The sequence below is a fragment of the Molothrus ater genome, chromosome 7 (assembly GCF_012460135.2).
Source record: "Molothrus ater isolate BHLD 08-10-18 breed brown headed cowbird chromosome 7, BPBGC_Mater_1.1, whole genome shotgun sequence".
In the NCBI taxonomy this organism is placed as follows: domain Eukaryota; kingdom Metazoa; phylum Chordata; class Aves; order Passeriformes; family Icteridae; genus Molothrus; species Molothrus ater.
Genome location: NC_050484.2, coordinates 30399453 through 30415397, shown reverse-complemented (window position 1 = coordinate 30415397; position 15945 = coordinate 30399453). Strand labels below are relative to the sequence as shown.

The 15945-nt window shown below is 37.6% G+C and overlaps 1 protein-coding gene across 2 annotated transcripts in view; it reads left to right on the top strand.

Moving 5' to 3' along the window:
* The window catches only part of DPP10 (dipeptidyl peptidase like 10), a 437210-nt gene that overhangs the window by 246094 nt on the left and 175171 nt on the right, over nucleotides 1-15945 (top strand). For both annotated transcript variants that reach the window (XM_036386652.2, XM_036386651.2), the window contains exon 3: nucleotides 2791-2886. In XM_036386652.2, coding sequence (XP_036242545.1) covers nucleotides 2791-2886 — 96 coding nt within the window. The remainder of the gene's footprint in view (nucleotides 1-2790; nucleotides 2887-15945) is intronic.

Sequence of the window (15945 nt, the reverse complement as noted above, 5' to 3'; positions counted from 1 at the left end):
ATCCATCCATCCATCCATCCATCCATCCATCCATCCATCCATCCATCCATCCATCCATCCATCCATCCATCCATCCATCCCAGCTGGTCCCTGACACAGAGGGCCACCCCTCCTGTTCTCCCCTGCCTCTAAGTATAAATGTGGTGGGGTACAACTAATTTGCTCAATAGAGATTAACCCACTGCTGTTTTGAGGGTTCCCAGGATGTGTAATTCATCCTGTTATAGATAAACATCTAGATGTTAACATCTATATAGATAAACATCTGAGATGTTGACAGAGAGCAAAGGTGGAGTTAATGGTTACAAACAGGACTCTGATTTGGTTAAAATTTACCATTAAGAAAAAAAAAACCACTTCTAAAACATCTTGTAAAGTTGCTTGAAGATGCCATTTTTTTTCAGTTGATAAATGCAAACCATAATTTAAAACTTACTTTAAAATCCAATTTATATTGAGATTTCTTGCCAGGGATGTGATAGCAAACAGAGAGCAGAGCTGGTGTTCCTTTTTTCTCTAATAGCCTCTCTGTACTCAGCTGATATATTGTTTTAGTGATTTTTATTTAAGCAGTTGGAAAAAAATCTGTCATAGGTAAGGCAATCTTTGACAGCATAACAGCTTGTGTGAGCTTCATTGCTAGTTGGCAAAGTGGCAGGAAATAAAGGGCCACAATGAGTGGAAACAGACTCAGGTAAGGTTAGAAGGGGAACACGTTTGGAATTACAAACAGCATCAGGACCAGGGTGTGTGGAATCCAAACAGGTGATGGAAAACAGCTTGTGGAGGGTAAGGTTGTCAACAAGGCTGTGGAGAAAGGGGATAATGAGCATGAGGAGAGCCCAGTGTCTGGTACTAAGTCAGAAGCGGCGTTCTGAAGACACAGGAAGGTGTTTGTGGAGCTGAACAGAGCACACATAACAACATGTGCTCACTTTGAAGATAAAACACAGTGTGTGGCAGGAGCAGGAGCTAACAAGGTCCCACAATGTGTAAACAGAGGGATTAGGTATAAATCAAGAGAGATAATGTTGCTCTGCTGTAAAGCCCCAGTAAGACTGCAAGTGGAATGTTGTGTCCCATGCTGGACTGGCAGATGAAAATAAAAACAAACCTAAACAGACTATTTTGATTCCTGGAAGGTAGGGAGAGGGGAAAAAAAGCTTATTTAAGGATTAAAATGTTTGTCTTATGAGGGAGGATCCTTAGAAGACATGAAGTGCAGGAGAGTTGATTGCAGTGGGTCAGTGCTTCCCAGAGCCCTGCTGCCACCTGGGAGGGAGCAACATGCAAAAAGGAGCAGAGCTGGGGAGTGAGCAGCTGGGATGGCCTTGTGTCTATTGTAAATTCATGATGTGCATTAAAAGGGAGTTTCTTTTCAGGACACCAAGGATGCACCTTTATTAATATCAGCTGAAGTGGCTGCAGCAGGCAGTGCTGACATTTAAAGGCAAAAATACCATATTGCTGCTGATTCCAGCAGGCTTTCTGCTGGCCCTCTAATTGAGAAATTTGGCTGAATAAAGACCAATAACAAAACTATTGATTGAATTCATTCTCTTTGAAGGGTCACATTTTCGTCCAAAATGTATGACAGGATATGACCTTTACAAAGCAAATTTCTTTGTTAAAAATGTCCTGGTAACATCATGAGTTGACACAAAGATAACAAAGATGCTTGACTGCTGTGATGGCAGATACTCTCTTTGTATGTGTCTGTCACCAGAGCACTGTTTAATACCAGTAAGGACAAAATCTGCCTACCACAAAGGAGAAGGAAAGAAAAGCTCATAGAGAAGAGAAAGAGTGCAATAATTTATGATAACCTGCCCAATAACACAAAATTATTTTAAAATCCTGGCAGGGCATTGGGCTGGTTGTGTGGGAAGTGCACAGGTGCATCTTTTGGCAGAGGCAACAACCAGCACAGCTTTTGGCAGCTGCTGTCCTAAAGAGCCTAAAGCAGTCAGGTGAGGTGCAAGCTGCTGCCAGTGATTATTGCTTGGAAACTTGGTGGGTTTGTCTTTTGACACTAAAACTTTTGCTGTAATAGTCATGGTTCAACATTACCACTGTTAGTGCAGCAGTTCACTATTGAATCTTCACTACTGAAATCTTCATTACTTATTTTTATAGCTTCCAGCACAAGAACACTGATATTTAGCAGAGCTTCTTTTTTAGTTTTCTGAAGTGTGGAGATGATTTTAGAAGCAGGAAAATAATTTTGGTTTATTTTGTTTGGTTTTGTAAGTCAATGTTGGCTAATGTTCAGGAGCACAATATTCCTGGCTCATGTTTGGGACAAACACAAGGCTGCTAACCAAGTTATGTTGTTCATGTCACTAGAAAGCAAGCACTATAAAATGTGCATGTAGGGTTTTTTTAAATTTTATTTTAAATTGCTGAATAGGTGAAGTTGGTTCCAAATTTACTTGCAGGAATTTTTTATCTAGTTTCTCCCGGTGTATGGTACTCAATGTGGCCAACATCCTTTGGCTGTCAGGAAATTTTGGTGTTTGTAATTTTTTGTGGAGTGGGGCTGTGGTAAGGAAGAGCTTTGCTCTGAAAGTCCCAATATAATAAATAGCCAAACACTAAATCCTGTAGTTTTCCTGTCCAAAAGGTACCAATTCTTTGTTTCCTGAAGCTTTACTAAACAAAAACGATACCTTGCTCTTATTTTTTTTATAACAAGTAAAAGTATTGTTACCATGGTTCCAGTGTTTTGAGAACAATACAATATATTGTCTCCAATCTTTATCTAAAATGATCTTGTTGTGTTTATTTTAGATGAACTTGCAAATTCATCAGAAAACAGATTATCCTTGGAAGATCTCTTCAGAAAAGAGTTCATAGTTCATAATCCAGAAGCCAAATGGATTAATGGTAAGTTTATAAGCTCTCACTTAATTTGAAACTAGGTAAAAATTTTAAGTCTTGAATGATATTATCCAGTCACTGAGGAAAAAAATAATAAAATCAGTTAAAATTTCAAACCCTCTTGAAATTGGCCAGGGTCCCAGTTTTCCTTGTTGCTCTGAATCACGTCTCTTTCATTAATTTTTGAAGTAGCTTTCTAATTTTAAAGGTCTGTCTAGTAGAAACCCATTAAAATTATCTGTTCATGCTCCTGACTCAGTTGGAGGCAATGATGAGGAATTGTATTTAAGAACTGGATCTTGTTTGTGGATTCACAGGAAAATCAACTCTTAATATCTGAACTTTGAGGTCTGGGAACTGGTTCTCTTTGCATCTTGAAAAGACTTGAATATTTCAATATCTGTACAGTCATAGTAATTTTCTGATGACTACAAATTGTATTTAGTATTCTAATTTATTAAACGTATGCATGGCATACAGAGTTCTCAAAAAATTAAGCAGTTTTAATGTAATTAAGGAAAACTAATTCAAACTCTTTTTTCAACTCACTGACTTCTTTTTCTCTTGTTTCCATGCCTTGTTCACTTTCTCTCTGTAAGAAATGTACAGGCAGTGCAGTAGCAACTGTATCAAAGGAATTACAACAGGATTTGTGCAAAACTGAGCAAGACAAAACTGTTGTGGAGTGCTCTGTGCAAGGCAGGGGTCTGGCAGGCTGTGGCTGTGTGTGTAAATTCAGAATGACCTTGCATGGAAATAATGCTCCATTATATCACCTTTGGCATTCAGCTATAACTAGAACTGCTTTACTTAGCAGGGAGCTGTGTGATTGAATTATTGCTTTGTGATAAACTCTGAAGAATGAAGTGGGTATAATAAACATAAGTGCATTTAAAAGAAAAAGCATAAAAAGAAGAAAAGTATGGTCAATCTTTTTTTTTTTTTTTTCAGCACCTGCCCTGGTGTTATTTGTTAGCCATTAGTTTAGGGCTAAGAGAAGGGACACTCATTTTAGTTTCCTCTCACCTCTGCTGAGTTGCCCTTAGTTTCTTCTTGGGACTGGTTTCTGTCTGCAGTCAGTGCAAAAAAAAAAAAAAACAACCAAAATTGATACTGGGTAAAGCTGGAACAGTTCTGTTGCCAAGAGGAGCAGTTTCTTGTGTTTTTCCTAATGAAATCATAAAAGCAGGTTTTCAATTTTCTGTTCTCTGTTAAATTCACAAAACAGCTGCTTCTGACCCCACCCTATCTGAAAAACACTGCTCCTAATTGTCAAATAGAGGTATCCCAGACCCAGTATTGTAAACTAAAGGGGTAACTAAAAGCAGGTAAGTACATAGTGGAAGAACATCATTATGCTGGTTCCATCTATTACTCTTCTTACTTAAAAAATCCATGAGATTATTCTCCTAAGAGCTCTAGTAGTTCCTCATAACATGTGCATAATATTCTATGCATAAAAATGGTCCTAATTTCAAATCCCAGGACAATAAAACTAAAAGGTTGCGGATGGAGCTACATTAAATATTGGTGAAGCTATAAAACATGTAGATAATTGTATTTCTTAACTCTCTTCTACAGCCTGTAATAACAGCAAAGCTTCTTTTATGAGTTTTCCAGATGTGGTAAAAAAGAAATGCAGAATTTGATGCTAAACCCTTGCTTGGATACAGGTTTTTCCTGTGGTCTTCAAAATCCATCTTAAAAAGCTCCTACAGTGAAAGAGAATTTTATTAGCATCATGCAAAAATACAATTTGTATCATGTGAAAAATTGTTGTAAGCAATCTAGTCTAAAAGCTATGAGATTGTACAGGTATGAACTTTTCCATCTCTTGAAAATAATATTAGAAATGCTCTTTATTAGAGAAGAGCCCTGTGTTTTATTAATAGTACACTGGTACTAATATGCAATCTTTCTGCAATGATGTTTTTCTGAGTCAGTGTGAAAACTTCTAAGCTTTTTACATTAAACTCAGCTGTTCTCCTGAGTTTATTGGCCAAAGAAACAATGAAGTTCAATAGTACAAAAAAAAAGGAGGCAAGAAAGGACATTTTGTTTATCAGAGTATGTGTGTGTATTAGAAATAAAGAAATAGTGGGGGTAATTAAGGATTTATGAATTGTTTAGTATTTTTGATAAACACAGAAAACATATGCATAGGTTTTGGGATTTTTTTTTATTTTTAATTTTTTTTAAATAGCCAGTATAGTTAATGATAACCAATATCTTGGGCAATAAAAAACCCCAAGGAATAGTCTTGCAAAGCAGCATTTCTGCTTCCTGCTTCTATTTTTATTTTTTAAGACTTTATTTCCTGGCACTGTGGCATTGCAGTGATGGCATTATATGCATGGAAAATGAAATATATAACTTCAGATTTATTACTGTGGAGCTGGAGGGGAGCATTTGGCACTTTCTTTGGATATTGGCAGGATAAGTGAACTCTGAGCACGATGATTTTAGCAGAAAATAAATAGCTACTTACTACCTTTTGCTCCTCTTGGAACGGGATAATTTGTATCCATCTGAAAGTTTTATCATCTTTCCCTCCTGGGAAGGGGTAGGAATAGAGATGGAAAAGTGGCTCCTACTGTAAGCAGTGTCTTCAGGGTCTGTCTGGAGCATGTTTTGTAGAAAAACAAAAAGAAAGATTTGAGGATTTCAAGTGGTGGATGAATCGCTGTGTCCTTAGGTAAGGCCTGGTATTTAACTGCTGCCCTTCAATGAAACTGTCCCTACTGATCTTTGCATTTCTCTGACATTATCTTCCAATCTTGCATTATTTCTTCCTTGTTTGGAATCTCCTCCACTACAAACCCCATCCTCATGCAGCTATTTCTAGAATGCTCTTTAATAAGAGCAGCCCTTAAATGCAGATTTTTTTTACAGTCCATTTCCTTTTCTGCTTGAAACTGAGTCCACAATTTTATGGGCTTGCCACCAAAGTTAATAATTATGCAAATGTCTAAAGGTGGAGAGGAGATGTTGGTCTTTATCTGAGATAATCAGAAGTTGCTGAAGAAAATAAAAGAAACACTATAAGATAATCTTATAACTGACAAAATATATTCCCATTTTATATAGTATGTAAGGATGTACCTGTGCAGATATCCAGATTTATCTTCCCTTCATTTTTTTCATTCTATTTTGGTTTATTTCAAAGGCAATATATATATTTTTTTAACCTGACTTGGATTTTTTTTTTCTCTTTGAAAGAATTTTCATAGAAGAATAAGAAAATAGGGATGGTAGCTAGTAATTTTGTTGTAAGTAACTTAGTAGGGCACTAAGCATTGTCAGCTTTAAATCTGATTGCTTTGGGTGTAAAAGGACATGGTGGAGAGTGCACACAACCATTAACCAGTCCAATCCCTGTTAGCTGGGAAAGTGTTTAGTTTCAGAAGGCATTCCAGTTGTCTGGTTTGTTTTGGAGACCTTAAACGAGAGTACATCTTCCTGTAGCATTATTGATCTTCAGGTTTTCTAATAGGAAATAAGAATTTAAAATGCTGCCAGCGAATAAGGAATGTGAGTGTGTCTGGTTGAACCTGACAGCTCGCTGGGGCAGAGTGAAGAATTTTTTCAGGATATTTTCCCAATTTCTCTCAAGTTACTTAGAAATGTGTGTGCTGCCCTTTGGGAAATATTAAGGACTCAACAGATTTGCATTCTTTTACTGAGGTCTCTATTTACATCTCTTGTTTCAGGGGCTATAGCTGTTAATGACAATAAATTCAGAATATTTTTGTGTATTCCTCTTCGAATAGATGAGTTGCTTGCATTTTTTTCTGTTCAGACATTCTTTGCTAATCTTTCCTGTACATGATGGAGTGCACTGGCTCCTTGGTGGCCCTGGCAGATGGGTGCATAGCCAGCACAGTGACAGGATTTTTCATATATTTTAATAAAGAGTGTGTGTTTTTGTGTGTGTGTGTTTTTTGTGTGTGTTTGTGTGTGTGTGTGTGTGTTTTCTCTTATTGTAAACCCCTGTTTTGAATTAGGTTTATCACCTTTTCCACCATAAAATCCAAGGTTGTGCCAGCAGTCCCAGCAGGCACACCTTGTTCAGTTTTAATTTTCAAAGCAAATAATTTTTTAATACACATATGTATTTTCAAGGCAAAGATTGTTCAACTTTTTTTTTTTGTTTGTTTGTGTCTTCCCCTTTTACAGTTTTAATGTGTTTCTTTGGACATTATAATAAACCACTCCATCCAAGTCAGAAATATTTTCACACCAGGTGTTTTTTTTAACTCAAGCCTTTGCATTAACTTTATTTAATTGTTTTATTTTGGTGTTTTTATGGTGTTTCCGGATTTCCTGTATTAGCCTCAGCAGAAACTGTCATTTGCTAATTAATTGCTAGTTCTGATGTGTGCATCTTTTATTTTCATATAGCGAGGAGAAAAGAGAACAGGTGATGACACCCCTTTTTGAACATCAGAGAAACCATGGGACTGGTTTAGGGAGGAAATCTTTCTGCTCTTAACATTTATTTTGTGAACATTTATTTTTTCAGTAGTCTCTAAAAAGAAAAAAAAGGAAAAAAAATATAATTTTGTAGCATTTTTACTTTACAGTTGACCAATGGTTTCACGGTCATGTTTTGTAGACTGTATATTATAGTTTACATGGAAAGATATTACCTGGCTGAAGAAATAATACTTCAGCTTCTCATAACATGTTTTCTTTCCTTAAAGAGCAACCAAGAGAGTGTCTGCCCATAATTTCATCTGTGGCTGTCCCTGGCACGTTTCTCGTGCTGTACACCGCCTTTGTCACCTGGGGAGTGAAATGTGCAGGCAGTGGCCTTTGCTGGGGCTGGTGCTTCCCTTGGGTCTCTCTTGCCTCTTGTCTCTCCTGAAAAACAAAATAAAAAGTGGGCCTGGGAAACCCGGCATGAAGGTGGTTGAAACTGCTTTTAAATGGTTTATGATAGAAATGGAAGTGGTTTGGGAGGCACAGCACTTGGATTCCACAGTAGCACATATGCCGACTTTGTGCAGTAAAAATATGGTTTAAAACATTTGGCACTTCTTAAAAGAAGCATTTCCTGTGTGTGAGATAAACACAAACTTGTTTTCACAGAGGTGAGTGTGTTGTGATGTTTGTCAATGGATATGGGTCAAGTGCAAGAAATAATCCATGACTGAGCAGTAAGAGAAGAGATTCTGCTCCAGAAATTGAGTTGGATTGCAGAAGCAAAGAAACACCTCTTTAAGAATTACACATCTATGTATGTTGGTGCTACCCTTGCAATCAGGATGGATGTTAAGAGTGGAGTTATTTCATTCCCTGTCCCCTAAATGAGATGGGAGTAGGAAGTGGCCAGGCTGGAATGCAGCCATGGTGCAGGAGAGCCCTGGTGGTGTAGCAGGGGCTCGTGAATTTGCTGTGATGCTAATTAATTAATTAATTAACTAATGCTCTCTCAGGGGCTTGGGCAGAAGTGAAGAGGGGTGTTCTCAGTGTTACCTGTGCCAGCTCTGCACAGAGCTTTCATTTTTTGTTGTAATCTGTCTGTGCAGAGCCTGGAGCTGGAAGCCAGGCCAGGGAGTTGTTTTGTTGTCTCTTCTCTGTGAAGAGTTTATTTCTGAAAGGCAGCAGAGGGGGATTGCACTTTGATTCTCTGTGCTGCAAAAAGCAGCCTGTGGAAGAACAAGTAAAAAAAAAAAAAAAAATCCTAAGATAGCACTCCAATCTTTGGAGGCTTTCAGCTGAAATTCTTCTTTCCTGAAACTCCAGCAAGCTGTGTGAAATACACACCCAAGTTTTGCCAAGTCTGAAGACAATGTTTTGGGAAAGGCCCAGAAAATTTGAGAAGATACATAAAGCATCTCCAGGCTGGCTGATCGTTCTCTCAGAAACTGCTAAAAAGAGGAATAAAAGGCTTGATTGATACCATTCCACTGATTTATTAGAATAACTTCTTAAACAAAGGAATTTAAACAATGTTTTTGTGAAACAGATTGAGCGATTCAATTCTCTCATTAAGGAACAGAATGGAGGAGTTTGGGGCTGTGTTTGTGCTGATGCTAAAGATTTTCTGTGAGCCAGCTGTGGGTGGGTAATTGGTCATTCAGGGAAGGGTTCTGGAGGTACCACCCCTGTGCCTAGAAAAATGTGCATTGTGGTGTCCTTTGCTCCAGGAATTGTGGTTTCTCAAGCAATGGACTATTTTGGTTTAGGAAGAATTTTTATTTTCTCATTAGTTTCAGTTTTTGTGGGTGGTTGGTTTGGTGTTTTGTCCTCATTAAAATTCTTTTTTCCACCGTTTGTACCACAATGCGGTAATTTAATCAGTAACTTTCCTCTTGGCTCTGGTCTAGTCTTTAAACAATGTTACTCAGTGGCTGTTTCACCTGATCTCCCTGCCCCACCACACTGTCAGGACCTGCTGCAGGGACTGTGCCCATTTCTGCTCTCCTGTAATTGATGTCCCCAAGGTGCCACATTTCTGCTTCCTCAGAAGCAGATCTGGGTAGTTTGTGCTCAGATCAGTTAATCCCTGTGGCTGCATCGATACTGGTGCCACTGTTAATGATCATGAACAAGAATTAAACAGTGCTGTGCCTTCAGGGCCATTAACTTGTGTCACCATTGGATTCTGCAAATGACTTCTCCCTTCCTTCAACAACATTCTTTGTACACCAGGACAATATTGTGTTATTGTGACTTCTGCAGTATCCTGTGACTCTTGTTTTCTCTCAAGCATCACCATTACTGATTGCAATTTTTTTTTTCTGGCCGTTTTTTATTTTGACATTTTGTTTTTTGATTTTTACTAGGTGTGTTGTATTTCCTCCACAGAATACTTGAAATATATTTTCCTTAAGAGTCCTTGCTTCTTGGAACAACTTACTTCTAGTTGTATTTATTTTGAGATGTAGCCTGATTCCATGCTAGTTGAAATCTCTAGGTATGGGACAAAATCCAGAGACTGGGACATAAGTCAGGAAAAAATGAAATCAGATATTCCAGCTGGTGGGAGATCAAACTACCTTTTGCCACCAATGGCCAAAAACACAGCTAATCATTGCAATCCTTCTTAAAATTTATGTCCCTATTGATTTTTTACTTATTCCACAGCCCAAAGCATTAAGAATTTAACAAAGACATCAATATCCTTAGAAAACATTTACACAGGGAGAGTGTATCTGTTGCACGAGGTGTCTTTTGAAAGAGATTAGCAGAATGATTTACATTTTCTAATCAGTATTTCTGGATAGTCACCTAATGCTGAAAGGTTAAGTACATCAGTTCTGAGTGTGAACCCCTGGGAAAGAGGACCAGACACTAAATAAATCTGAGTTCTCCCTGTTTATTGAAGCAAAAGTCTCCTGAGTGCAGTGCAGGAGCAAGTTTAAATATTCCCATAGTTTCCATAGTGATGTTGGTGGAACAGGGAGGCCTTTCCTCAGTAACACATTTCTGGCTAAGCCAGCAGTCTTTAATGTGATCAGCAAGTCTAAACTGAGTGTGCTACATCATTACTCCTAGGATGCAGCAGCCCCCCAGGGCGAATATTTTTGTTGCATGAGCAGAGCTGAGCAGTGGATGAAGCATTTTTGGAATGGTGACAGATGGTGGGTGCTCCACAGCAGACTTGTGAGCTCCCTCCAGACTTCCACATTGTTTTTTCTTACTCATGAAGACCTCAGGGATGGATCTGTGTGCACCAGCAGGCTCATGGACACATGAAGGGTGATATTTCCACCCTGTGCCTGCTTGTTCAGCTTTCCCCACTTGTCACCAGCACAAAGTGTACCCATTGCCCAGCTGGAGCTGCAGTCCTTGCCCCAGGGGATGGATTTGGGGTGGCCTGTTCACTTTTCCTTTGGAAGCTGCTGTTTATGCCTCCAGCTGGCTTCATGGTCCTTCTTAAAGGCTTGTTTAAGGCTGCTCTGATTTGTTCATCAGCTGTTGGATTTTCTTCAAAGGAGTGCTGTGCAGGAGGGGGATAACCTGGAGTTGTAGCTATGTGCAGCAGCAGCACAGCTGGCTGATGCTGCCTTGTTTCCATTTGCCTAAACCAAATCCTTGAATTTTTGTCAGTTTTCTAGACACTTTAACAAACACTAAAAGTTGTGTTTTGTAGCAGATAAGTAAGCTGTGCAGTGCTTAAAGTGAGTATCTCTAAAAGCCAAAGTTTTACATTTCTAATCCTTACATTTTTGTTGTCCATTCATGTTTTTTCTTGGATTAAGAGGCAGTAAAACCAGTGCTTTCTATACCATTCTGTCTAGCTGAAATGTTTGCAAAATGGATCCATAAAAATTGCATTTTTAAACACGTTTGTATCTATGAAGATATATATACATATAAGTTTACTTCACTTTTAGTCCTTTTTTAGTTTGCTCTCTTTAACTGATTCCATTGTGGCAGATTTCATAGACACTGACTCACATTTGCCACTCATTCATCCATTTTCCTGGTCTGTTTTGCCCAGGACAGGGTTATTCTTCTTATGAAAACGTGGTTGGCACTTGAACAATTTTTCTTGTTATCTCTTTCAGTGTGATGCAAAAGGACTTGGGTAGGTTTAGTATGTTTAGGTTTTAGTATTTTTGGGAAAGAATGTTTGGATTTATTTGTCTACATATACTGAGCTCATGTATTTGGGATTCTTTCAAGGTCTATTAAGTGCATCAGTTCTGTTCAATTCTCACAATAAAGTGTGAAGTGCAGTGAGAACAACAGTGCTATGGACTTGAAATTATTGCATTTTTGACAATTGGATTTAATTACATTTTTAATTTACTGCTGTAGAAATCAATGTGTTCCCCATACTTTCTGTGTGGCACTGTAGTGTTGAGAGGAACCCCAAGCAAATTGATCTTTGCTTGTTTCTGCAATCTGACAAAGTTTATAGGCAATTTGTGTGAGAAACTTGTAGCTGGTAATCATTAGAGTAGCCATGTATTGTTTTTGCACATCTGTAAATATAGGTTGGCTTTGACCCACTAATATTGCAGTACAAACTCAGAGCCTCTTTAGTGAGATAAATTAAACTCCAGGCACCTTGTAAAAAAACTATTACTCAAACAGGGGAATGGGAGAATCAATCAGGTTTCTGACAGAATTCAGATATCAGCCTCCCATGCTAAGAGTCATTTAACTTGAACCCAGTTTTTTCCTGTGTTTCCCATGATATCTTTCTCCTCAGGGATAAAGCACGTCTTTAGTTTTGAGAAGGGTGTCCATAGTTGAGACTTCCTTGATGAATGCAGACCATCTTATTTAACTGTGCCTCAAAGGAGATGCAGAGTGTGCTTTCTGCACTTGCAGCCTACTTTAGGCACTGATTCTTTAGGCATAGGACTGACTGAATTTCTTCTGCATGTGGAATATTGATTTTTAAGTTCAGCCAAAGCTACTTGGAAGCCTAAAGTTTTCTGCAAATCTGTAAGTTGCACTTTGAAAATAAAAATGTAAAGGACTTTAAAATTGTGGCTGTGAAAGCCCAGGACTTTTGGGTTGTCATTGTGAGCAATAGCAATACATGAAGCAAGTAAGAGAATCTTTTTTATTGCAGGGCTGGCACTACATGAGAATTAGGTTGACTAATTTCAAAAGTTGGGTTTTGACCCCATCCTAGAGCAGCTGTCTCTGGGATAAAAAGGCAGCTTTGTTTCTTCTCAGGCCTGGAGTCTTGTCTGCCGGACTGGGTCTGTTCATTCTGTAATGATGGTTCAGATAATTATGAATTTGTTATCAGGATCTCAGCTGAGGCAGCTCAACTGTAAAGGTCACTGAGCTGTCAGATTCAGAGTGACGAGTATGGTTGGCTGCAGATACATTTGTTAGAAATGTTTTCTGATGCTTTCTCTTTCTTTTTGATTTTCACTTGCAGGCTTTGTATGAAGGAGTGTTTTCTGTATAAACTTAGTGAAGAAGGTTTAGATAGTTTGCTTCAGCTTTCTCACATTTTGGACAATGTGATTTTCAATTTTGAATGTCGAAATCTTATCTTTGGCATAATAATTTCATTTTGACATTGTTATTTTAATGTGTTTGATATTACTTGGCTACAATATTTTATTCATGCAAAAATGATGTATTATTGGAGTGAACAGTTCAACATTTAAAAACAAGTATTTCAGCATATTCTATTTGAAATTCTGAGGAATATTTTAACTAAAAAATAGTGAAGTATAAGGTTTTCAATTTATTCTAATTTGGAATAAAAATGATTGCATTATCCAATATTTATTCCTCTCTATGGGCAATGTAGAGAAGGAGGCTCTAAGCCATATTATAGATTAAACCACATTATAAATTTCCCAAACTATGATGTCATGTTCCATTCATGGAATCTGCTGCAGAGTGAATATAATAATCTGCAGCATTTCCATTGATCCTTGATGGATTGCAGATGTACAGAGATATGGAAATGGGCTCCTGTTATGAGGTGCTTCAAAGGTAGATGTTAATTCTTTGCTTTCTGGCAACTGCACGAGTAATGAAATTTATGTAAGCTATGAATTTTTATCTTTTTTCCATTTTCATACCCAGTGTTGTACCTTGTCCTCCTAGAGGCAAGGACTCACTGTTCCAGCAAGTTAGGTTTTCTTTTTTTAGCAATTTAAAATGGTCTTGTAACATGTTACACAAATGTTCCTCCCTTCTTAAATGCTCTGCCCTTTTCTCTAGCTATTTTCTGAGCTCTTATTTTGATAAATTGTTAATTGAAAACAATTTCAAACTCAAACTTCTTGCTGAAGACCTTGATTAACTGACTTCATGCATGTTACTATATTTGAAATAACAGCAACAGTTCTGCTGTATTCTTTCAGAAGCTATAATGTTAAATTATATTTTTACCTAATTAGCTAAGATCAGGGCAAAGAGTATAGAGAAAGAGCTGAAAGTGAAGATAAATGAATTTTTACTTGAGTTGCTGCCATTGCCATATCATTGTTGGATGAGTTGCATGTGGAAGTAGAGGCAGACAATATGTCTTTCAGGACTAAATCCTTTCTGACTCACTGCCATCTTCAAAATAATCTTTTATTAATTTTAACCAAACACTTTTTGAGTTTAGGATGTGTCTGGGTACTGCAACACACAACCACTGATTGCCTCACCTCTAGATTAAAATATACTCTGATTTAACAGTGGGTTTTATTTTATTCCTCATTATGAAACTGAACAAGTCTGAATATTCAATAATTTACATAAATTATTTTCTGTTTGCTTGGTGATTTTCTGGATTGGGTAAGGCCAGGAAATAAAATGAATTTGAAGCAGGGTTTGGTTTTATCTGAGAGCAGGACTTTGCAGAGCTGGGAGTGGGAAAGAGGCATCATTGACAGCCAGACTCCAGGCTGCTCTGTGAGAGTCCCTTTGCTGAAAACCATGACATTTCCTAATTCCCTACACTGGTAATGTGGTGGATGAAGGGTATTTTAGTTCTTAGAGTGGAGATTGACTTAGTATCTGCTTTAGTCTCTGCTTCCTGGTTTGTTTAATAACCATAAAAACCTTCAGAGCAAAACTTCTCAAGCAACTTCATTCAGTAACTCAGAGTGCACTGATGTATCTGCAGCTACTCATTCCTTTAGTAGTGAACTTCAGCACACTGTCATATTTTAAAAATATATTTCATTGTTACAGTGACTCAAAAAAGGAAATTTGGGCTTAAATCAAGTCAGAACATACAGATATTAATTTTTAATTAAAGCTTAAAAAATGCTTGTGAGTTTTTGTTGTTTCTAGTAAATGTGATGCCTCTGCTGAATAACAGTTTACAATGTTATATTTGTGGAATTGATAAAATAAATACTTGTAAAAATCTTGATTTTTCAGGAAGACTTGATTTTTCAGCACTCACAACTGACTATGATGCTTATATAAACTAATTTAAACATAAGAGTTTTTAAAGTAGCATTTTTTTCTTTCAAAGATGTGAAGGAATTTAGTGAGTTCCTTGCTTTGGAGTCAATATTTAGACAAGTGTGAAGAGCTCAGGGGTCAGGAAGAGGATTTGGTTTTTTAGCAAATAAGGAAAATGATGTGGAGAGGCTGTTAACAGCCACTGACTTTGACAGTGCTGCTGAGAGCACATGGAAACCTGTTTGATGTGCAGGAAAAGATGGTTTGTTACCTGCCTTTTCGAGGAAGGTTTTTGTTATGTTTTGTTTTGTTCTTTTTTTTTTTTTTTAAAACAGTGTTGATGCCTGTGTTGGAGTAAGAACTGGGCTCTGATCTTTTTGGAGATTAATCTTACTGAACAAACGGTGTCAGAAAAGGGAGATAGGCAGCTGTAAGATCTCCTGTGCTTTCCTCAGAGCTCTTGATGGCTTTTTCCTTCCCTGCTTCTCAAGGATGGATGAATCTTAATGCTTTGTCAGAGAATTTACTGAATAAATGAAAAGAAAAAGTTAATAAGAACTTGATTTGTCATTTTAAAACTCCATCGGTTCACCATCTTTATTAAGACACGATTAGCTGTGTGTCCATAGAATCACAGAATGGTTGATAGAGACCTTTAAAATTCCTTTAGGTCACCCCCCTGCAGAGAGCAGGGACATCTCCAATGAGATCAGGCTGTTCCAAGCTCCATCCAGCCTTGAATGGCTCCAGGGATGGGTCAGCCACTGCCTCTCAGGGCAGCCTGTTCTGGTAAAAAGAGTAAAAAACTTCTTCCTTACCTCTAATCTAAACTGATCATCTTTTAGCTTCAAAACATTAGCCCTTGTCCTGTTGCAAAAGATGATAAGATAAATCCTCCTGCTAAAAAATGATAGATAATCAAGATATAGCAAAACAGTTTGTGATGGCTGAACTCACACTGATTCTTTGGGAGGGTGTTAAAGAAAGCACCACAGAGAGGAATTGCCTGATTATATCTTTCCCAGAACAGCAGTGAAATGTTCTTTCAATAATGGATTTTTTTTAAGCATTTTACCATGACAGCCTTTAATTATAAAGGTGATTATTTTTACTGCATTTTGTGATGTATTTTTTTTACATAATAGCAAACTGATTTGCTGCATTCAGTTCTTCCAGTGAAGGAGAAATATTTTTAAGTGCTTAATCTGAATTTAAATTAATGCAAAC